Source organism: Leucopleurus acutus (assembly GCF_964270905.1).
Source record: "Leucopleurus acutus genome assembly, chromosome: 6".
Classification (NCBI taxonomy): domain Eukaryota; kingdom Metazoa; phylum Chordata; class Mammalia; order Artiodactyla; family Delphinidae; genus Leucopleurus; species Leucopleurus acutus.
Window position 1 is genome coordinate 74,595,559 of NC_139149.1, and position 24,032 is coordinate 74,619,590.

Here is a 24,032-nt window from a genome sequence, read left to right on the forward strand (position 1 = left end):
GCTTTTTTAAAGTTTTCTGTGTATAAAAGGTAATTATAAAGGTAATTTTAAAAAACATGCATTATCCTAAATTTTTATAACAGTTTGACTATTTACAGAAATCTTATAGCATAGGTGTCTGTCTTCAATAAAACAGTAATACTTTACTTGGAGTAGCGATTTAATTTAAATATACTTGAAGTATATACTCTGAAGTTTAGGATTAGAAGAGGGGAGAGAATTAATATTTAATGAAACTGTTTTATGCCAGACACTGCCTATGTGTTTGCCTACATCATATATTTTCATCTTCCAACAACTCAGGGAGATAATTATTCTTAGTCATGTTACAGAGAGAAGAAAATTGAGGTTAAGGGAAATTAAAATAGATTCTACACTGCAGCATATATAGCTACTAAAATTTGGAAATGGAGTTCTGTCAGACATACATATCTTATAAATGATGCAGAAAATATAAGCTAGGGATGAATGCTAAATATAGCAATAATTTGTATAAGTACTTGAGTTTACTAAATCCAAATTGTGTCAAAAGTTGTCTGTGTTATTTTGTCCCTAGGCAATTATTTGGCAGAAAACTAGAGTATCAGATCATAAAATGGCTCTCATGTCTGTTCTGGGGACTGCTGTTATGGGCAACATGGAACCCTTTCAGTACCACTCTGAAGAATCTCAGGTATACAACAAAAATGTTCTTTAATAATTCTAATTTACCAATGAAACTGTTAAATTATTTCCTTTTTGTGGGGTTGGGGTTGCAAGAAGTTTTTCTTTTAAAATTTTAATGAAGTATGTGTATAAGGTACAAAAAGAAAATACGCACAGAGCTCATATTAAACCTCTCTTCCCAGCCCTGCTTCCTGTTTTTATCTTTTCTGTTTATTGTTTAATTTTAAGTATCGTGGCTACATTAATTTTTTAAGTGATTTTCAATTTAGAATCTTCATCTGTTTACTTTCTACAATGAAAGAAAAGAAGTTGAGCTCTCTTACCTTTGTTTTCCCTTTTCCATCCTAGATATATGTATTCCAGCTTTATTTTCTTGATCTGTCAGCTTCAGACAGTCTTCTTCAGTCCCAATAATATTGGATGAGGTATTAACACTCCCAATCTTACTTCTACCTGCTCTTCTCCCTCTCAGTCATGTCAGCTCCACTTTCATGTTATCTAGCTTAATAACCTATTTTCTTATGTAACCATCTTTTGTTTGTTGGAAGAATTTTAATTATGCAATCATCTTTTATTTGAAGATTCATTCTAAAAGTTGAAAGCTTATATGGAGTATACATTACTATGACTTCTCTGTTCTCCTTTTCTTTTTTATAATTTGTTGCAATCTCTTTTCTGCTACTAGTTCCCCTCCTATCCTTTTTTGCAGTATTGAGTTCTTAATTATCATCTTATTGAAGTCTTGGATTGGAGCTTGTGCTCAATTAATGTGTTAAGAGTTCTCTCTCCTGAGGAACAATTCAGGCCACCCTTAGTGGCCATGATCTGACATGGGTTCTATTTTTCAGAGCTCTCTTAATAGTTGTTTAATAGTTTAGACACTAGTGCCACCTTGGACTGGTCATGGTGGCTGACTTGGGATAATAAGGGTACTGTCTAAATTCCCCTGGGTTCCCTGTGGCTTCCTGGAACTTTGTTGCCTATACTGGTAACCCAGGAAGCTTGTGACAGGAGATCCAGACATGATATCTGTGGTGTTGTGCTTTAGAGATTCTACCTGTCATAGTTTGGTCTGAAGACCAGTAGCATTGGCATTACTTGGAAGCTTGTTAGGTGAAGAATCTCAGGCCTCATCCCAGACATACTGAATGAGAATCTGCACTTTTTTTTTTTTTTTTTTTTTGCGGTACGCGGGCCTCTCACTGCTGGGGCCTCTCCCGTTGCGGAGCACAGGCTCTGGACGCGCAGGCTCAGCGGCCATGGCTCACGGGCCCAGCCGCTCTGCGGCATGTGGGATCTTCCCGGACCGGGGCATGAACCCGTGTCCCCTGCATCGGCAGGCGGACTCTCAACCACTGCGCCACCAGGGAAGCCCTTCCCATTGATTTTTAAATTTTATCTTGAGATAGAATTGTACAAGGGCTGCTGGTAATCTTTGACAGATACCAAAACTTTGCTGCACCTTCACGTGGTTATTCTTGCATGGGGGAATGAGGGTACTTGGAAACTATGTGTTGCTGAGTAGTATCACTTCAGTGGGCTGTCAGAAGGACAGAATTTTGAGTGTCTTCCTGGTGAGAATGATCATCTAATCAAATCTCTCTTTTGTTCATGCACTGTGTGTCTAAATGGATATTGTATTTATGTTGCCACCAGCTACCCATCACTATTCCATGCTTTCTGGGCTTTCAGAGTTTCCTTGACCCATTCTCATTCCTAGCCAAAATCAATCTTAAGTTGTTTACCAACTGCTAATGGTTGCCCCTCTCACCTCACTTTTGTCCTCATTACATACATTCAAGTTGTGAAACTTGGCCACCAAGGCCCTTCACGGGACTGGGGTGGCAGATGCATAAGTCATTGGGAACCTTGGGTGCAGAAAATCTTCATAATATCTGTTTCTGTAATGTTGAGGGTCCCTTTCTTATCTATATAGCAACTCCATATGGGAAGAATCTCCTAATTATGGATGGTGATCCCAGCTGCACCACTGCTGTGGTGGCATTTCTTATGGAGTTTCCCAGTGTGGCTTTGTTGGTTTGATGGAACTCCTCAGGTTGGTTTTTTTGTTTGTTTGTTTGTTTTGACATCTATCTTCTCTTTGATAGCTCTGCATCAATCCATGCTAAGTTCTGGGTGAATTCCTCAGTGCTGCCTGATTTTTATTCCCAAAACAATATCTACTTTTCTGTTCTTTCTTCTAAACTTGATTTATAGCTACCAGTTTTGATTTCTTTATCTTCTGGGTTTTTTTTTAATAATAATGGTTTTTTATTTACTCTTTTGAAAGCATGGTACACATACTAATTTCAGTCATTTTCATATTGCTCTATCATTTTTATTCCTGAGAGAATATTCTCTCATTCTCTGCCATTTTATATGCTTTGAAATTTTAATTTACAAAATCACTTTGAATGCAGATTTATTGTTTTGTTTTTCCCTCCCACTTTCCCCTCCCTTCCCGTAGTTTGGCAGATACCACTGCCCTCCCAGCTCCAATTCAAAACTAGGTATTAATATTAGTAGTTCATGCCTTTCGTCCTGCCAATATTTTGCAGACCCTTTTTCCTAGCTGACTTGGCTTAACTTTATTTTTGGTTTTGGAGTTGTCTCTGTTCTTTCTGGTGATCCTTGCAAGCAGCTCCAAACAGTGGTCACAGTATTTTTTAAACATTTGTGGGTGTGGGAGGAGAAATTTGCCCATTTCAAAGGGAAAGACTGATTTAAATCCCCTAACTATATGTGTTTTCTGTCCTTATTTCCATACCAGAATTGAATTTCCAATTGACCAGCTGGTTTCTTTTTTTCCTTTTTTCTTTTTAATTGATATACAGTTGACATATTAGTTTCAAGTGTACAATGTTATGATTTGTTATATGTATACATTGTGAGGTGGTCACCACAGTAAGTCTAGTTACATCCATAATCACACATCGTTACAATTTTTTTTTCTGAAACAGCTGGTTTCTGATCATAGAGCACATAAGGGCTTTTGATTTCAGCCATCACTTTATATCTTTATGTTTATGTCACATATCTTTATGTTTGTGGTTCCTTTGTCTTATTTTTAAATGGTTAGGTCTTTAAAAATTTTTGTAAGAATTTATTTTATCTATCACTGCTATGTATTTGCAGTTGGGATGGAGAGAAGGGAATTATTAATAAGTTGTGAATTTATTCCACTATCCTGATCAGAAGTACTTAAATTTTTACTCTAGAAACGTAAATCCCATAGGGTTCTAGAGGTTTACCGAAAGAGGAGAACGTCAAGGTTACTTCAGCAGAATTGGGGCAGAGAAGAAGAGATGGGTTTGAGAAACTGGGTAGGGGGCAGGGCTGTTTATCATGGTAAAGGAATACAGGAGGAGCTAGTTGGACAGCAGGGTAGAAGTGAGCTTAAATATTTTATCGAGTTTTGAATGTGGTGAGATTGAGAAGATTTGTGTGACAGCTAGTTAAAGATAGTAAGCATTTGGGGATGAAAGAAATAAAGGTTCTACATCTGTATCTTAGCGTCACTGGTGTATGTGTATAGATGGGAATGAAATTACTCAGGGAGAGTAGAGAGCAAGAAAAAAGGATCTGATGATGAAACTCAAGGGGACCATCATCATTATAGACTGTAAGCAAAGAGAGAGAAACCAGCAAACCATACTAAAGAGGAAGTGTCAGAGAGGAAACAGAAAGAGAAGGCTGAAGCAGTGTCATGCTTCCCAAAGTAGAGAGTTGTCATTGGTATCAGGGTCTGTAGAGAGTCAGGTAAGGGTAGAACTAAATGTCCATTGGAGTTGGTCACTGAGGTAGAAGCCAGATTATAGAATATTGGAGATGAAGGGAAGGAGAGAGGGGTCCATAGCTGAAGGACAATCAGGGGAGAATTATTTGTTTATATTTTGCCTTTGATTTTTGTTTTGCTATTTAGTTAATAGTTGGGTATAGAATCTTATAAGGTCTGTCTAAGTTTTTATTTTGTTGCACTGATTTGGCCTCTTACAGACATTTTTCTTCACTCGAACTAGATGGATTTTCACTTTTTTTTTTTTTTTTTTTTGTGGTATGCGGGCCTCTCACTCTTGTGGCCTCTCCCGTTGCAGAGCACCGGCTCTGGACGCACAGGCCCAGCGGCCATGGCTCACGGGCCCAGCCGCTCCATGGCATGTGGGATCTTCCCGGACCGGGACACGAACCCGTGTCCCCTGCATTGGCAGGTGGACTTTCAACCACTGCACCACCAGGAAAGCCAGGATTTTCACTTTTTATAGCATTTTATAAGACTTTGCCATTTGATTTTACTATTCCATATAACTTACAGCTTGTTAGTTCTTAAGGTTGTCTTAAGCCATTTTTAAAGCTCCGTATTCGGAAGTAATAGTATTTATTCAGTGGCCAGCCAAGATGGTGTGGAAGGAAAACACTAGCAATATTACCAATTTTTTCTTCATTTTAATCTTCATTCTTCCCTATTCTGGGTATTTTTTTTCCATCAACAAGCCCAATAAGTCTTTCAGAGGCTAAACAGGCTCTCCCTGATGCTCAGCAGGTGCTTTAAGAAGGGTCTTATGTTACTTGGTAAATTATACAACCATTTATAAGTCCTGTTAAGTTTTACAGTTAATTAAGTATTTTCATTTTATAATGGATTATCTAGGTTTATTTATTAACTTTTTTTAATTGGCACAGTTTGGCACTGTGATGGTAATGCGCTTAGTGTTCTAAAATTGGTACTGCATCTCCTTAAGCACTTACTTCCAAGGGCAGGGATAGCTGTAGACATAGGTGGCAGCCTGCAGGATACGTTGGTAAGGAGCCTCATGGTTTCTGCTTAACTAAAAATAGCACCCCCACTGACACTCTTGCTTTTCTAAACCTAAGCTGAAATTTTCCCATTATTACTGTTTCTTAACAGGTTAATAAAACAGCTGATGCCGGTTGTTTCAGATAAGAGATTATTATAGGCCTGTATTTTGAATAATTTGACCAAGATCACACTAGTAGTAGAGCTAGGATTTAAATCATGTCAGTCTGGCTCTATCCGGTATTCCTAACAATTCTCTGTATTATCTTTAAAAGTAAAAGTAGGAGCATTTTCCTTGCCTTCTGTTCCCTAAATCAGTCAATCTTCTCGCTGGTATTTTTTCTAGGATTCTTCTTTATTTTCTCCCTCTTCAAACATTTGTAAAGTAGTTCTCTAAACAAAAATGAAGATAAAGTACAATGCTGCAATGTATCAAAGAGTAAAAGATTTTTTTATTTTCCCTCAGTAATGAAAACCCAGTCAGATTGACTTCATAGCATACTCAGAATAAAGATAGAAACAGCCACTTCTTTACAGAAAACGGTTGCTGAAAAGAAAAGGATAAAGAGCCAGAGGAAAGTCACAATATGAGGAAAGAAATTTTTAGGAGACAGAAAGAAGATCAGGTTGAGCAAAGAGCAGTATTTATGCTGTATGTCCTATGACAATAAGATATATGGCCGTTGGTGAAACTCTCATGAATGCCAGTTTTTCCTTAAAATAGAATTGCAAAAAGGGAGAGTCAGAGGCTGAGAACACCAATTTAACACGCTTCAGTAATTTATTTAAGGTTAATGCTCATGACATGGTTATCAGGAAATATATGGCTCTTTAGACCTTAAGATCGAAATCCATTTGTTTGTTAATTTTTTTATACCTTTTAAAAAATATATACAGTGTTATTTAGGCTTTTTAATTTTTTTTACTTACTTTATTATTTTTTTTCATTTTTTTAATTTTTGGCTGTGTTGGGTCTTCATTGCTGCGTGCGGACTTTCTCTAGTTGGGGCAAGTGGGGGCTACTCTTCATTGTGGTGCGCGGGCTTCTCACTGTGGTGGTTTCTCTTGTTGCAGAGCACGGGCTCTAGGTGTGCAGGCTTCAGTAGCTGTGACACGCAGGCTCAGTAGTTGTGGCACACGGGCTCAGTAGTTGTGGCACACGGCACACACAGGCTCGAACCTGTGCCCCTTGCATTGGCAGGCGGATTCTTAACCACTGAGCCACCAGGGAAGTCTCAATTTTTTTATACCTCTTAATGTATTGTATATAGCCAGACCCATGGAATCACATTTATCATTGACATTGCATATCAATTCTGTAATTATTTATTATAATTATAGATTTATCTAAGTGGATTTCTTCCAAAGCATGATGCAGACCACTCTTTCACAAGTCTTTCGACCCCAGAAAGGAGTTTCATCTTTATAAACAGTCGACCAGTACACCAAAAAGATATATTAAAGGTAATCTTTTTAAGAAAAAGTATCACTTGGATCAGAAATAAAAACTCTGTCACTTGTCAGCTTCTTATAAGGACTACTTCTAAGAATTTGTTCCAAAATAAGGAAAAGGAAAAATAGATACAATATCATTTATTAAGCATTGTGCTAGGTACCTTACATATGACTCTTCACAACAGTTCTGTGGTGAATTATTATCCTTATTTATAGTGAAGAGACTGAAATGTTTGTGACTATCTTAGACCACATAACGAGGAAGTAACACAATTTGGATTTGAACCCAGGACTTTCAAAACATCCATGACGCTATGATCTTTTAACCATGAAGCCAGTTGCATTGGATATTTGTACTTCTTAATGAATGCTTGTGCTTTATGTAAGTTCAAAGCCTCTAAATGAGCATTACTATTTAGATACTGCTTTTCCTAATAAGCAGTTACATCTACTCAGTTTCTTAGTTAAATATGCTTCTTTTGGTGGTATTTTAAAGATGGCAATACTATCTTTTTTTATGTCTTTTTTTTTTTTGTCTTTCACTCATTACATATATTTCTAGCTAATCCGACATTATTACAATCTGAAATGCCTAAAGGAATCTACTCGTTTGTATCCCATTTTCTTTCTGAAAATTGATGTTCCTACAGCTGATGTAGATGTGAATTTAACACCAGATAAAAGTCAAGTATTATTACAGAATAAGGTAATCTTTTTCAGATTTTTTTTGTATTTATGCTATTTACAGATTTATGCAGTCCTAGCCATTTTCATATGAAAAAGATATGCTTGTTTCTGTAGATTTTTTAATATTATTTTCATAATTTCCTCTAACATTTGTTAATTTGTATTTTTAGGAATCTGTGTTGATTGCTCTTGAAAATCTGATGACAACTTATTATGGATCACTAACTAGTACAAATTCTTATGAAAGTAATAAAACAGATGTTTCCTCAGATGACATGGTTGTTAGTAAAACAACAGAAACAGATGTGCTTTTTACTACGATGGAAACATCTGGAAATAATTATCCAAATGTTGATACTTCAGCCATTCCTTTCCAGAATGATGTGCATAATGATAAATCTGGGCAAAACACTAATTATTGTTTGAATCATCATATGCATATTGGTGACCATTGTGATGATCATTTTAATAGTGAAAATTCTAGCATTGATAAGAACAGTGGGAATACATTTCAGGAGATTCCAATGAATAATTTATCATGTGAGGACACCCAAAAGGAATATAGTGAAGTTTGTTTTGTAGGTTCTGTTAAGCAAGCCCAATCAGAAAATGGCAGTAAAGGCCATATAGATGAGAGTGGGGAAAATGAGGAAGAAGCAGTTCCTGAGAAGTCTTTGGAAATTTGTGTAGATGACTGGAGCAAGGGAAATGTACTTAAAGATTCAAGAGGAGAAAACATTGAACCTGTGAAAATTTTAGTACCTCAAGAAAGTTTAGCATGTAAAGTAAGTAATAATAATAATAACCCAAGTCCTGAACAAAAGAATTTGAATGAAAGTTCCTATAACAAAAAATCAAATGTGGTAGATAACAAATCTGGACAGCTTACAGCTTATGATTTAATTAGCAATCGAGTAATCAAGAAACCTATGTCAGCAAGTGCCCTTTTTGTTCAAGATCATCGTGCTCAGTTTCTCACAGACAATTCCAAGACCAGTTTGGAAGATGCAACAGTACAAATTGAAGAACTGTGGAAGACATTGAGTGAAGAGGAAAAACTGAAGTAAGTTTCCAGAGCTTTCATGGGACCTGAATGTTCAGATATTTCCATTCTATATGACTCACTGAGTTAAAAAAATTTTTTTTTTAACTTATTTATGGAAAAGCAGAATGGAAAATGGCTTTTGGCGTGACTAAAGTACCTTTTTTGGCATTACTTTTTTGCTAATTTAGAGGTTTTTATGGGATTTTGTTTGTTTGTTTTTTATTTTGGTACAAGCCTTAACTACTTTCTGATTTAAGTTTGTAGTTAAAGGTTTTCCATTCTTAACTAAAAACTACCATTTTCTTCTATTTCTTTTTTATTTTTACGTTAATCTTCCTATGACAGGACTTTTTCTTTTTTAAACTTTTGCATTAGAACAGTGGTGTTTTTAAGATCTTGACTATTCCCTTTTTAAATTGGTCTCTAAAATATGTAACACAATACAAAAAATTGTAACATTGTTGCAGATTTAATTTAATGATGTTAATACTGTTCCTATTCAGTATAACTCAAGGCTTTCTTATAAAATCTTTTATTTATTGACAACTTATAAACTATGGTGGGTTTTTGGGGCTAGGTAAATAGGTGGTTTGATCTCTTTGATTAAAATAACTACATATTATTTGCCATTTTTAGATCAGATGATCTGAATAAATATTCCCAAAAAATATGAGGGCTGTTTCTAATTGACTTAGGGCACTTGCTGTAAACACAAAATATTATGTTTTGAGTGATTTAGCTCACAAGAAAATGAAAGAGTGCAATTATACTTCCAGTCACATATTATTACCTGAGGCAGTGGTCCCTACCTAACCTTTTTGGCACCAGGGACCAGTTTCGTGGCAGACAATTTTTCCACTGGTGGGGGCCGGTGGGGATGGTTCAGGCAGTCACGCGAGTGATGGGGAGTGGCAGATGAAGCTTCGCTCGCTTGCCTGCTGCTCACCTCCTGCTGTGCGGCCCAATTACTAACAGGCCGTGGACCGATACCGGTCCGTGTCCCGGGGTTTGAGGACCCCTGACCTAAGGCATCGCAATACTATGTCAAACATCTGGAAAAAATTTTAAATGTAACCTGTCATCCAGAGTTTATATTTGGTGATAAACTACATGGATACTTGACCAATTTTTTTTTCATTTTTTCATTAGCTTTTCAATCTTATAAAGACACTGTTAATTTAAAGTAATAAAGACCACTATTAACACACCAATAGGCAAAACCTCCGCAAGTTAACTTTTTTTTTAAGTGGGGATGGTGGTTGTGTTTTGTTCTTTAATATATATCTGTAAAAGATAAATATACTCTTATTTTAAACAGAGCCATAATACAAATTGTTACCACTTTCTAAAACATGAATTCCTTAATCTTCATTGTTCAAATTTCTAATTATTTCATAAATGTCAAATTTTTTAAAAGTTTATTTGAATTAAGATGCAAATAAGGTTCACACATTGTTAATTATCTTTTGTCTTACATAAATGACACATTCAGTTTAAAGGTGAGAGCACTTGAGTTTTAATACAGTAAGCCCTCAGAAGTTGAATTGCATTGACCAGGGAGGTGATGAATTGAGAGCTGTCTGAGAAAATTTAAAAAAGCATAGATGTTCCCAGTTCTCATGGAAGTATTGACATTGGAACAGCTCAAGGTAGCTGTTCCCTTGCAGCCTCACAATAGCAGGTATTACTCCAGTTTCCTTTCAAGGAATGTCGGCATTGTTTCTCCTTGCAGGCCCCAAGGTGTTAAGGTACAAGGGTTATGGTTAATAGGTCTCATCTAAAAATTTGTTAATCATCAGGCAGTATTCTGGAATTCAGAATTTTCTCTATTGCCATAAGGTATACAAAAGAGGCATTGTTGGTCAAGAGCAGGCCTCTGAAGCTACACCTGCGTTCTAACCTCACTTCCTCTCTTTGATAGCTTTTTGTAAAAATGTGTGGACAGTATCTCCCGGATTGTTGTGAAAATTAAATAAGATATATTGTGTGTTATGATACAAGATAAATGACTAGCACATAGTAAATAATTGTTCATGATGTTAATCAGAGTTTTTAATCTGTGAAAAGGAAATTTCTCTATTGTGATAGATATTATTTTTCATTTGCTTATTCAAGGTTAAATTTAATTTGGAGCCCAGAAATAGAAACCTGTGAAGAAAATATAGGTATCTTGGGATCAGAGAGCTTACTGTATGTCACAAAAAGCTCTATTAGAATCTTCCAGAGCCAGGGATCTGTGAATCAAAATCATGATTAGTGAAAAGGTAGAGTAAATATGTTATAACACAAGAATCACACTAACTACCATTTCTCTTCTGATCTTTATCTTAGAATTCTTTCCATGGTCTTAAATTCTACAAGGAGTGTGAAGGGATATGAGAGTAGACTCCTGTTCTACAGATAATCAGTCTTTCCAGCCATTCTTCCTTTTCTTCCCTTTTTTTCTCTTCTTGTTTCCTGTTTTTTTTCCATCCCCTTCCTTCCCTTTTTTCTTTCCTCCCTTGCTTCCTTCCCTTCCCTTCCCTTCTCTTTCCCTTCCTTGTTTCTTTCAGTTAGGAACTATCTACTGAGGCCATTCTGTGTACAAGGCCCTATGTACTCTAGCTAGTCATTTCAGATACAGTGATAAATTATAAATAAAAGATACTTTTACTACTCATAAAAGTGCAGTCTAGTGAGGAAGACACTATTAAACAAATAGTAATCATAGAATATGAAGAGTTTTTAAATAAAAGGAACACAGAAGAGTTATGAAAACAGTTAGCAGTTGGGCTTAATCATATTTATGGGACAGGAAATGCTTCCCTGAGTAGAAATTAATCAAAATGGTGTAGGGAATTTTCTTTGTAGAAGGAACAGCATGTAAGAATGCCCAGAAGCTAGAAGGAAAATAGTTATTGAGGAACTGGAAGATGCCCTTTATGACAGGAATGGATCATGGGGGAGTGTGATAAAGAAAGATGGGGTAGGCTGGTCAGATCATGGAAGGTTCAAACAGTTTTGAATAAGACACTGGATCCGGGTTTTCTACCGAGAGCTTAGGATAGACTTTGCAATAGAGGGTACCTACATTTTAAAATTTTTCCTTTCTGGATTTTTTTTCCCCCCTTGCTTTCTTCTCCTTTCCTCTAGTGGATTAGAAACCACTGTGTCCTCCCACTGGGTTCTCAGTCAATTGATGTGAACTTGAACTTTCATTTGTAGTAGCTATGAACATATTTCTACTTAAAATAACTTAGAACAGTACTGTACTTGGGATATTATTGAAAAATGGTAAGTAAACTTTATAATTACATGTAATCTTGAGACACAGAAACATTTGAATTGATTACTGATAAATCAGAATATTTTTTGTTCAAGTTACTAAATCCCTTAATGATATAAAGTTGAAGATAACAGCTGTTTTTACTTAACATTTACCTAATATTCCTTTGGACATAACTTTTTATATTTCCCAAGGAACTAATTAAATTGACTTCTTGAATAAATCAAAAGATTAGTACCATATGTGAAAATTTGCACATCATAATTAATTACAAATGGTAACCTTCATCTTGAACTCATTTTCCACCGTAGGAGGAAATCTTGAGTTTGAATGTCTAAGAGATAAAAATACTTATTTATAGTACTTATTGAAGGTAAACTGTATTGAAAATTTTGTGTTTTATAATCCAGAACTTCAGATTCTAAGCGGAAATGGGAGAAAAATAACGTAAAAAATTATGAATGTGGCCTGGTCAGTAACCAAAAGAGGCATTTTTCATTCATCTAGTTCACAGTGAAATAAAGGCTGTTTTACATTCTCCTCCAGCTAACATTTCTTTATTTAACAAACATATGCTGAGTACAAATTATATAACGTGCTTGTTTCTTGTGTTTTAGTCTCACTTTTAACATTTAATTCCATTCTCCCAATAGTATCATTTTTATTTCCTAGTACATAACTACTCAAATTTCTCCTTAAAAATGTATATATGTTATCTACAATAGAACTCAAACAGTTTCTTAAGAGTTTCTTAAGATTAGAAATAACATTTTCTAGTCTCAATTTTAAAACTGCATTTAAAGAACGTTTTAGCAAGGTTGCTCAAGTAATTACCAACGTTTAGTCAATTGTGTGCCCCGTTCATTATAAGATAGGTGTTTCTTGATAGAAAATAATGATAACGAACATTTATTATCATTTACTATGTGCCAAGCACTATTCTAAGTACTTAAAACTCATTTTAAAGATAATGCTGCCCAACTCCAGCCTAGGTGTGGAGAATTGGAAACTCTGAGGGTAGGACCCAGACATCTCAATTTTTTAGAAAAGGGTTGATATAACCACTATACCAGACTGCTGTCTTTGGCCCCAGGAGTTTCATTTTACTTCTGTTATTGTTAACCAAAAAGAAAAGACCTCTTAACTTTTTACCCAGTATAATTTTTTTTTTAATAAATCTATTTATTTATTTTTTGCTGCGTTGGGTGTTTGTTGCTACGTGTGGGCTTTCTCTAGTTGCGGTGAGTGGGGGCTACTCTTCATTGCAGTGCGCGGGCTTCTCATTGCGGTGGCTTCTCGTTGCGGAGCACGGGCTCTAGGTGCACGGGCTTTAGTAGTTGTGGCACGTGGGCTTAGTAGTTTTGGCTTGCGGGCTCTAGAGCACAGGCTCAGTAGTTGTGGCGCGCGGGCTTAGTTGCTCCGAGCTGTGTGGGATCTTCCCAGACCAGGGCTCGAACCTGTGTCCCCTGCACTGTCAGGTGGATCCTTAACCACTGTGTCACCAGGGAAGCCCTTACCCAGTATAATTTTAAAAGGTCCATTACCTTGTTTGAAATTGAATTAAATTAGGTGGTTTGGATGTGTTCAGTTTATTTGAATTTATTTTTTTATTGTTGACTCTAAAATGAGAAATAAATAGTAACAAAAAAATTAACATTTAGCTATGAAACCATTACAAATTTAATCATATAATTTTTATTTTGAGTGTTATTATTATAGTGATCTTAACTTTACTAGTATATAATTATTAAATGTATGTAAGTTTTCTTTTGTTGTGCTCAGGGAATTGCTTCTTCTATGTTGATGATATAGCACATATTTAAGGAGCTCTTCACATCTAAAATTGACTTTTTTTTTTTTTTTTTTTTTTGCGGTACGTGGGCCTCTCACCGTTGTGGCCTCTCCTGTTGCGGAGCACAGGCTCCGGACGCATAGGCTCAGTGGCCATGGCTCACGGGCCTAGCTGCTCCGCGGCATGTGGGATCTTCCCAGACCGGGGCACGAACCCGTGTCCCCTGCATCGGCAGGCGAACTCTCAACCACTGCGCCACCAGGGAAGCCCTGACTCCTTATTTTATTATTTAATTATTCCTTTTTTTTTTTTTTTTAGTTGCCTGTACCTTAAATGTTTTTTTAAATTGGGTAAAGTTTAGCTACTGTGAAATGCATAGATCTTAAATGTATATAGCTTAGTGCATTTTCATATGTGTACAACGATGAAACCACCACTGCAAACAAAATATAGAACATTTCCATCACCCCAGAAGGTTCTTTAATGCTACCTAGAAACCAGTCTCCATTCTCAGCCACTATTTTGATTTCCGTCGCACTAGCTTGGTTTTTCCAGGACTTAAACTTCTTATATATAAAATCATAATGATATGTACTCCTTTATGTCCAGCTTCTTCCCCTCAACAAAATATTTTTGTCGTTTTCATCCATGTTTGTTGAATGTATGCATATAGTTTATTCTTTTTTAATCAGTAAGTAATACTCAGTTGTATAAGTATACCACAATTTGTTTTCTCACTCTCCAGTTGATGAACATTGTGTTCTTTCCAGATATGGGATATTACGAATAAAGCTGTATTGTTTAGTTTCCAAATATTTGGAGTTTTTCTAAATATCTTATTGCTACTGAATTCTAATTAATTTTGTCATGGACAGGGAAAATACTGTTAGATTTAAATCTTTAGGAATTTATTGAGAATTATGCCCAGCAGCATATCTCGAAGAATGGGCTCCTAAAAAGAATCTGAATTCTGTAGCTGTTAGATGTAGTGTTCTAAAATGACAATTAAGTCAAGGTAGTTGATAGTATTGCTAAAATCTTCTTAAGGCTTTACTGATTTTTTTGTTTTGGTCTAATTCTGTCAGTGCCTAAGGGAGGGGCATTAAAGTCCCCAACTGTAATTCTGGATGTATTTCTACTTTTAGATCTGTAAGTTTTTGCTTCACATAGTTTGAAGCTTTGTTGTTATTAGATCCATGCACATTTGTGATTGGTATACCTTCCTAATGATTCCCTTTGGTCATTATGAAATATTCCTGTTATCTGTGGTATTATTTCTTGTTTTGAAATTTATTTCATCGTATATTACTATAAGCTGCTGTTATGCTTACGATTTGCATGGTTTATCTTTTCCATTCTTTTACTTTCAAACTATCTTTTTCCCCCGTGCTATCTGTGTAACTCTTGTAGACACATATAGCTGGAATTTGCTTTTTTATTTAAGTGGACTGCATTTTAATTTTGCTGTGTTGGATTGTGCTTTATGTTCCTAGATTTAAAATAAATTTTAATTATTATAAAGGGTTTTTTTAATCCTTCATTGTATTTTAGTACTTTTTCCCCTGAGAGTTAGTGATGTTTTGATAGAAAAAGATTCCGTTGCCCATCTCTTGGTGCTTTTCCCTAAGAAATTAGACCAGAGTATTGCATAGGAAATTGATCAAATACTTGAAAGCAGCTTGGCAAATTGTGCTTAGCATAGATTAGCAGAATAAAGAACATTGTACTTATTTCAGTATGCAAAAGCAAAAGTAAATGTGAAAGTGAAACAAAAATATTCAACTATACTGAAGGTGAAGGTGTTTCTGACAAAGTGCATTTTCTAAATGTTGATAATTTTTAAAATATTAGTAGTCACTTCATTTAAAATATTAATATTTTAAATTTTTAGGCGTCTACTCTTTTTTTCCTTGAGATATAATTGACATACAGCACTGTATAAGTTTAAGGTGTACAGCACAATGATTTGACTTACATACATCGTAAAATGATTACCACAATAAGTTTAGTGAACAGCCATCATCTCATATATATACAACATTAAGAATTAGAAAAAAATGTTTTTTCCCTTGGAATGAGAACTCTTAGGATTTACTTTCTTAACGCCTTTAATATACAACATACATCGATGTTAGTTATATTTATCATGTTTTCTTTGGATAAATACCCAGAGGTTGAATTGTTGGATCATATGTTAGATCTAGTTTTAATTTTTTGGGGAATCTCCAGACTGTTTTCCATAGCGGTTGCACCAGGTTACATTCCCACCAACAGTGCACGAGGGTTCCCTTTTTTCCACATCCACACCAAGTTATTTGTTGTGTTTAACATTTCTTACAAAGCTAGTTTTGTGGTACTGAACTCTTTTAGCTTTTGGTTGTCTGTCAAACTTTTTATCACTCCTTCAAATCTGAACAAAAGACTTGCTGGGTAGAGTATTCTTGGTTGTAGGTTTTTGCCTTTCATCACTAAATATATCATGCCATTCCCTCTGGCCTTCAGAGATTCTGCTGAAAAGTCAGCTGATAGCCTTATGGAATTCTCTTATGCATAGCTTCTTGCTTTTCCCTTGCTGATTTTAATATACTCTCTTTATCTTTAATTTTTGCCAATTTAATAGCAGTGTGTCTTGGTGTGGTCCTCTTTGGGTTGATCCTGTTTTGGACTATCTGTGCATCCTGGACTTCCTGGATGTCTGTTTCCTTTCCCAGGTTTAGAGAAGTTTTAAGCTAGTATGTCTTCAGATATGTTCTCTGCCCCTTTCTCTCTCTCTTTTCCTTCTGAGACCCCTATAATGAGAACATTAGTACACTTGACATAAGAGACTCCCAGAGGTCTCTTAAACTGTCCTCATTTCTTTTTCTTTTTTTCTGTACAGCTTCAGTGATTTCCACTACTCTGCCTTCCAGCTCACTGATCTGTTCCTCTGTATCATCTAATTTACTGTTGATTCTTTCTAGTGTATTTTTTATTTCAGTTATTGTATTCTTCATCTTTGTTTGGTTATCTTTGTATTTTCCTACTCTTTGTTAAAAACTTCTAACTTCTCACTGTGCCTGTCCATTCTTCTCCTGAGTTCTTTAAGCATCTTTATGATCATTACCTTGAACTCTATTGGGTAGATTGCTTATCTCCACTTTACTTAGTTCTTATGGGGTTTTATCATGTTCCTTCGTTTGGAACATGTTTCTCTCTTGCCTCATTTTGCCTAATATGCTGTTTTTATTTCTATGTATTTGGTAGGTTCATTCCATTTCCCCCTCTTGGAGAAGTGGCCTTTTGTAGGAGATCACTCCTGTCTGGTCACCAGAGCTATATGCTTTAGTGGTGTCCTCTATGTGGGTTGTGTGGGTCCTTCTGTTGTGGTGGGCTGACTACTGTGGGTGTGCTGGTGGTTGTGGCTGGCCCCCATTCCAGTTGGTCGCCATGCCCTGCCTTATACAAAGGGTGCCAGCTGATGGTGGGCAGGGCCATGTCCTGGAATGGCCAGAGGAGTCCTGGTTACTGGTGTGGGCCGCCCACAGGTAGATGGGGCCAGGTCATGAGTTGACTGGCTGTGGAGTCCTGGGGGGTCCCGAGGCTAGTCCTGGCCCATTGGTGGGTGGAGCGGGGTCTCCAGGTGGCTGGCTGCCGGCTGGGTTTCCTTGATCTAGTGTCTGCCTGCTGGTAGGCAGAGGTGGTTCCTGACACAGCTTTCTGTATAGTTGTGGTGTCCCAAAGCTGCTGTTGGCCTGCTGGTGAGTGGGCCCAGTTCCTGACATGGCTAGCTGTGGAGTCTGGGGTGTCCCAGAGTAGGTATTGGCCCACTGGTGAGTGAGGCTGGGTCCTGGGGCTAGTGCCAGCACACTAGTGGGCAAAGCTGCATCTTGGCGTTTCTTGGTACAGGGCTTAGAGTTTCCAGGGCTGGTGTATGGGCCCAGGCCCAAGATGTCCTGGGTCTGTTGTCTAACCCCTGGTGGGCAGAGCTGGGTCCTGGGGTTTCCAGCTACAGGACCTTGTGGGGTCCTAGAGTTGGTCTCTGCCTGCTGGTGCCAGGACCAGTTCCAATGGCTGGCTGAATGTCCCAGGGCTAGTGCCCATGCACTGGTATGGGGAGCCGGATCCCAGGCCCTTTGGTAGATGGGGCCAGGTCCTAAGGGGCTGTTGACTCGGGTCCTGTGGCAGCTGGCCTGCTGGTGTGTGGTGCTATGTCCCTGCCCAGCTAGCTGCTTGGCCTGAGGTGTCCCAGTACTGATGCTGACAGGCTGGTGGCTTGGGGCAGGACTGCATCCCAAAGCTAATAAGCTAGAGGGAGGATTCCAAAATGGTGCTTACCAGCATTGCACATGGTAGAATGAGCTCCCTAAAATGGCTACTGCCAGTATCTATGTCCCCACGGTGAGTTCCATTTGCCTCCTGCCTCTGGGAGGCTTTCCCAGATCAGCAGGTGGGTCTGACCCAGCTCCTTTCAGATTACTGCTTCTGCCCTGGGTCTTGGACTGTGTGAGATTTTGTGTGTGCCCTTTAAGAGTGGAATCTCTATTTCCTTCAGCCCTCTGACTCTATTGAAAGTAAGCCTCACTAACCTTCAGAGCCAAACGTTCTGCGTTCTTCTTTCCTGGTGCAGGACCCCTGAGCTGGGGATCCTAATGTGGAGCTCAGACCCTATGCTCTTTGGAAAGAAGCTCTGTGATTGATATCATTCTCCTGTTTGTGGGTCTTCTCCCCTGGGGGTATGGTCTTGACTATACCACGACTCCGTCCCTCCTACCCATCTCATTGTGGTTCCTTCTTTATATCTTTAGTTGTAGAAGATCTCTGCTAGTCTTTAGTTCATTCTAATCGATAGCTGCTCTGTAAATAGTTATAATTTTGTTGTGCCCATGGGAGGAGGTAAGCTCAGGATCTTCCTACTCCACCTTGTTGGTCACACCTTTACATCTCTGGATTTTGCTTTTGAAATTCAGTCTGACGGACTCTGCCTTTCAAATGCAATAGTTAGTCCATGTAATGTATTAATTGATATGGTTGTGTTTTGGTCTACCATTTTCCTATTCCTTCTCAGTTTTGTTCCTCTGTTCCTCCTTGTTTTGGGAGAGAGGCAGCCTCTTTAGGGTTAAAAGACTATAATTTCATATTTAATTTTAATTCCTCTATTGGCTTTGCCTTATTTTTTGCTCTGGGGAATACATTATACATCCTTAATTTATCATAATCTACTTAGAGTTAATAGGGTACCACTTTAGGAACTTCCGTGGCACAGCAGTTAATAATCCACCTGCCAATGCAGCGGACACAGGTTCAAGCTCTGGTCCGGGAAGATCCCATATGCCACGGAGCAACTAAGCCCGTGCTCCACAAGTACTGAGCCTGTGCTCTAGAGGCCACGAGCCACAGCTGCTGAGCCCACATGCCACAACTACTGAAGCCTGCGCGCCTAGAGCCTGTGCTCCACAAAAAGAGAAGCCACCGCAATGAAAAGCACGTGCACTACAATGAAGAGTAGCCCCAACTCACCACAACTAGAGAAAGCTTGCATGCAGCAACGAAGACCCAACGTGGCCAAAAATAAATAAATAAAATTAATTAATTAATTATTTAAAAAATAGGATACCATTTCACATAAACTATAAAAATATTCCAAGTGTAATTCCACTTACCACCCCTGTCCTTTACATAGTTGGTGTCATATATTTTACATCTACGTAAAAATAAACCGCATCTTTAAATATTACTTTTAAAATTTAAACAGTTTTCTTTCAAAGAAATAAGAGAATTTTTCAAAAGATCTTTTTTTTTTTTTCCTGTTTACCTACATAGTTACCATTTTTGGTGCTCATCATTTTTTCCTATACATCTGAGTTTCCGTGTGGTGACATTTCTTAATAATGTAATTATGTTGGCAACAGATCTCAGCTTTCTTTTTGAAAATGTCTGTTTCATCTTCAAGTTTGAAGTAAATTTTTATGGATATAATTGAATCCTGGATTCTTATAGCACTTAAAAGATGTTATTCACTGTTATCTGGCTCTGCATTGCTTATGATGAGAAGTTATATCCATCATTTGTTGTGGTGCTCCTTTTTTGTAACATCTTTTTTTTTCCTCCTCTGTACTTCTAAGATTTTATCTTTATCTTTGGTTTTCAGCAGTTTGATTCTAATGTACTTAAGCTGTGGATTTCTTTGCATTTTTCCTGCTTGGGGTTCACTGACCTTCTTGAATCTGTAAAATGTTGCATTTATCCAAATTGGGTAACTTTCAGCCATAATTTCTTTGAATATTTTTACCCCATTACTTTTTTTTTTTTTTTTTTTGCTGCATTGGGTCTTGTTCCTGTGCACAGCCTTTTTCTAGTTGCAGCAAGCTGGGGGCTACTCTTCATTGCGGTGCAAGGGCTTCTCATTGCAGTGGCTTCTCTTGTTTTGGAGCATGGGCTCTAGGGCACACGGGCTCAGTAGTTGTGGCTCGCAGGCTCTAGAGCGTAAGCTCAGTAGTTGTGGCTCATGGGCTTAGTTGCTCCGCAGCACATGGGATCTTCCCGGACAAGGGCTCGAACCCATGTCCCCTGCATTGGCAGGCGGATTCTTAGCCACTGTGCCACCAGGGACGTCCCTACCCCATTACTTTTATATTTTTTATCTGGGACTCGAATTACATATATGTTAGGTTGCTTGTTTTGCCATAAGTCACTGAAGTGTTTTTCCAGTCTTCTTTCAATCATTTTTCTCTCTGTTGTTCAGATTGGATAATTTCCTTTGATCTGTCTTCAAATTTCCTGATCCTTTCTTTTGCCATCTCTTATCTGCTGTTAAGTGTACCCAGTGAATTTTTCATTTCAGATATTCTATTTTTTAGTTTTAGAATTTCCATTTCCATTTGGTTCATTTTATAATTTCCCTTCTCTGTTGAGATTACCCCTTCTAGTCTCTCATTGTGATCATCTTTTTCTTAAGTCCTTAAATATATGTAAAGACCAATTAAAAAATTTTTTTTTGCAGTTCCGACATCTACATCATCATCTTGAGGTTGGTTTTTACTGTCCACTTTTTCTCTTTACCATAACTCACATTTTCCTTTTTTATTGCTTGAGTGGTAACTTTTGCTTGTATAATGGACATTGTGGTTGATATGTTGTAGAAACTCTGGATTCTGTTATCTTCCGAAAAGTGTTGGGTTTTGTTCTACCACGCATTTAAATTGCTGACAGATCACCTGGAGCTTAAGGAGACTTTGTTTTACACTTCCTTAGGCAAAGACTGTTTAAATTTTGCTGTTAGTCCTAGGGCAGCTTCCTTAGTTCTAGAACATAGTTTTTTGTTTTGTTTGTTTGTTTTTGTTTTGTTTCCTTACCCCTAAGTTGTAAGATGTAGCCCTCCTCCAGTTTTAATTGAAAGCCCAAAGTGTTTTCCAAGTCATCTAATTATGTGGGATTTAAACTCCAAACTCTGTTTCTCCTGCAGCAGGCAGCCACTGAAATCTCTGTTTAGCTTATTTAGCCTTCTAGTGATTATTTTCCTCTAGATTCTCACACGGGATTTTCTCCCTCAATTTCCAGCTGTTTTGGAAGCAGGGAGTTCTGTGTTCTGATGACTCAGTCTAATAAGAGTACAGCTTTCTGACTGAGTTCTTGCTACTCTTCCTTAATGCTCTGGGGACTGCCCTCTGGGTAAAAGTGGTATAAATGTGGATCTCTCTTTTTTCAAGGGTTGAATCCATTCCAAATTCTGCATGCTTTTCATTGCTCTTCAGTGCCTATTTTAAATGGTTGATTTCTGTATTTTGTTCAGAGCTTATGGTTATATTAAGGTGGGTTAATCCAATACGAACTCCTTTGTCGTTACTGAACCTGGAATGCCAGCTCTTTATTTTTTATAAAATTTGCTTCAGATGGTTAATGTATTTCTCATTATGACTTCATTAGTTCTTTTTTATCTCTATTCATAGATATGAAGAGAAGGCTACTAAAGACTTGGAAAGATACAATAGGCAAATCAAGAGAGCCATTGAACAGGAGTCGCAAGTATCATTAAAAGATGGCAAAAAAAGGATAAAACCCACCAGCGCATGGAATTTGGCACAGAAGAACAAGTTGAAAACTTCATTATCTAATCAGCCAAAACTTGATGAGCTCTTTCAGTCCCAAATTGAAAAAAAAACCCAAAACATTAAAAAAGTTCAGATCCCGTTTTCTATGGAAAACTTAAAAAAGAATTCTGATAAACATAGGAAATTTGACTTAGAAGAAAAGGACGAATCTTACTTGATCCACAATCTCAAGTTTCCTGATGCGTGGCTAATTACATCCAAAACAGAGATAATGTTATTAAATCCATACAGAGTGGAAGAAGCGCTGCTATTTAAAAGACTTCTTGAGAATCACAAACTTCCTGCAGAGCCGCTCGAAAAGCCAATTATATTGACAGAGAGGTATGGTGAAGTAATATAATTTTTTTTACTCTAAGAACATTTATTGAAATTGAAGGTAAAAAGTTGAAAGTGTTTCCTAGCAGGGAAAAGTGGTATTTATTTAAAGAAATTTTTGTAATTTGATTTCACATATTTAATGGAATTGTTTTTAAATAAATAATTTTAGAATATTCTAGATAGTTTACTTCTGCAGTTAATAAATATCAAGCTCAGTTCCCCCCTGTACATTAGTGATTTCCCCAGGGTAGTCCTGACATTGGATTGCCATGACTCTTCTTCATTGTGCACTCTTTGTTTTAACATTTCAAACATATACCAAAACAGAATTATTCAATAAATGCCTTTATCAACAATTATCAAGATTTTGCCACATTTACTGTCTGTCCTTGGTATGTATATATATATATATATATATATATATATATACACACATGTATGTTTTTCCTCTTGCTAAAGGATTTAGAATGATTCCCATCCTTAGAATTTTCAGTATGTTTCTCTCTAAAATGGCCATTTTCTTAGCCACAATGCCTTTTTTCATGCGTTACACAATACTAATTCCTTGGAATTGTTCCTCATTGTCTCAGAATGTCTTTTTATAGTTTTTAAATTAAGTTTAATTTATATCTAAACAAGGTCCAACCATTACATTTTGCTTTGTATTTTAAATCTCTTCTAATATCACACCGTTAATGTAGATTCTTAGTTGCTTGTTCATTGAGATATCCCATTGTCTCTATTTGTCTCTCTTGCTTTCTTGTGATGGTGTTTAACTTGTTTTTCCCTCTCCCATTTTTAAATGGAAGTTAGCTCAGGAGGATTGAATAGATTTAGATTCTACTTTCTGGTAAGACTGCTTAATAGGTGGTGCTATGTACTTCATATTTCATCACATCAAAAGGCACTTATCACTGGGTTCAGCTGCTGACAACCTGATGTTCCATCTTAAAGTTCCCCAATAACCTTTCCATCTAATGGTTTTATCCATTGATGATTGTTGCCTGAACTAACTTTATGATAGATTGTTATGGGGGTATTTCCTTTTCATATCCTATGTGAGCAAATTGTTTTCTGTAAAAACAAATAACTGTTAAATAATCTACTAACATTTTACTTTTTTGTACTTAATATTTCTTTTTTAGTCTGACATAGGTAGAAGAAATTATATTTATGACAAAGGAGATAAAAACCTGAAATTAAAAAGATGACAATTTGTTTTGGAGGCCAACGTTCTGTTTCAGACTTCCAAGAATAAATCAGAAATCATTTAAAAAATGTATTTAAACCCTTGTGTTAAAGACCCTGCCTCCGGAAAGAAAAACAGGCCAGAACCAAAAAAACATTTGATAAAGCTATCTTTTTAATTAAGGCAATAGTAATCACAGTAATTAAAACCCAGTGTCTTTTACAGTTTTCTTTTAAGACCGGCTAGGAAACTGTCAAAGAAAGAATTAAAAAGAATTAATACAGCCTTAGGCTTAATTAAAACAGTTCAAAAATCTGATAGTACTTTTCTTTTTCTTCACTTAAAAAGAGCTAAGGTGTATTTTGTATACTCCACTGCTTTTCTAAATGGTATTCGTAAATTTTCATTTAGATCTCAAAAATATTTTTGTGCTTTATGAATTACAGGTTTTTAAAAATATCCTTCTTTGTGGCATTCTGTTATTTAAAAACAAATAAATTAAAAGTTATTATTTGGGGTCCATACTGGCCTGAGAATAAATCTTTCTTATTTGAACATGGACAGCAACAAAGCTTAATTCAAAATTGTTTTCACCTTTCTTCTGAAATATGACATCCCCATCACAGTTAATAATATAAGTTTTTAAAAACTGAGTCATAAAGAAGGTAATTATGGGTTGGGCTCAATTTTCGTGTCAGAGTTCTAATGCAGGTTGTGTAGTTTATCTCTCAAC

At 36.8% G+C, this 24,032-nt stretch overlaps 1 protein-coding gene across 3 annotated transcripts in view; it reads left to right on the forward strand.

Moving 5' to 3' along the window:
• PMS1 (PMS1 homolog 1, mismatch repair system component) overlaps window positions 1-24,032 on the forward strand; it is a 97,824-nt gene that overhangs the window by 63,761 nt on the left and 10,031 nt on the right. For all 3 annotated transcript variants that reach the window (XM_082841850.1, XM_082841849.1, XM_082841851.1), the window contains 5 exons: window positions 557-673; window positions 6,803-6,925; window positions 7,479-7,622; window positions 7,774-8,666; window positions 21,631-22,113. In XM_082841850.1, coding sequence (XP_082697976.1) covers window positions 557-673; window positions 6,803-6,925; window positions 7,479-7,622; window positions 7,774-8,666; window positions 21,631-22,113 — 1,760 coding nt within the window. The remainder of the gene's footprint in view (window positions 1-556; window positions 674-6,802; window positions 6,926-7,478; window positions 7,623-7,773; window positions 8,667-21,630; window positions 22,114-24,032) is intronic.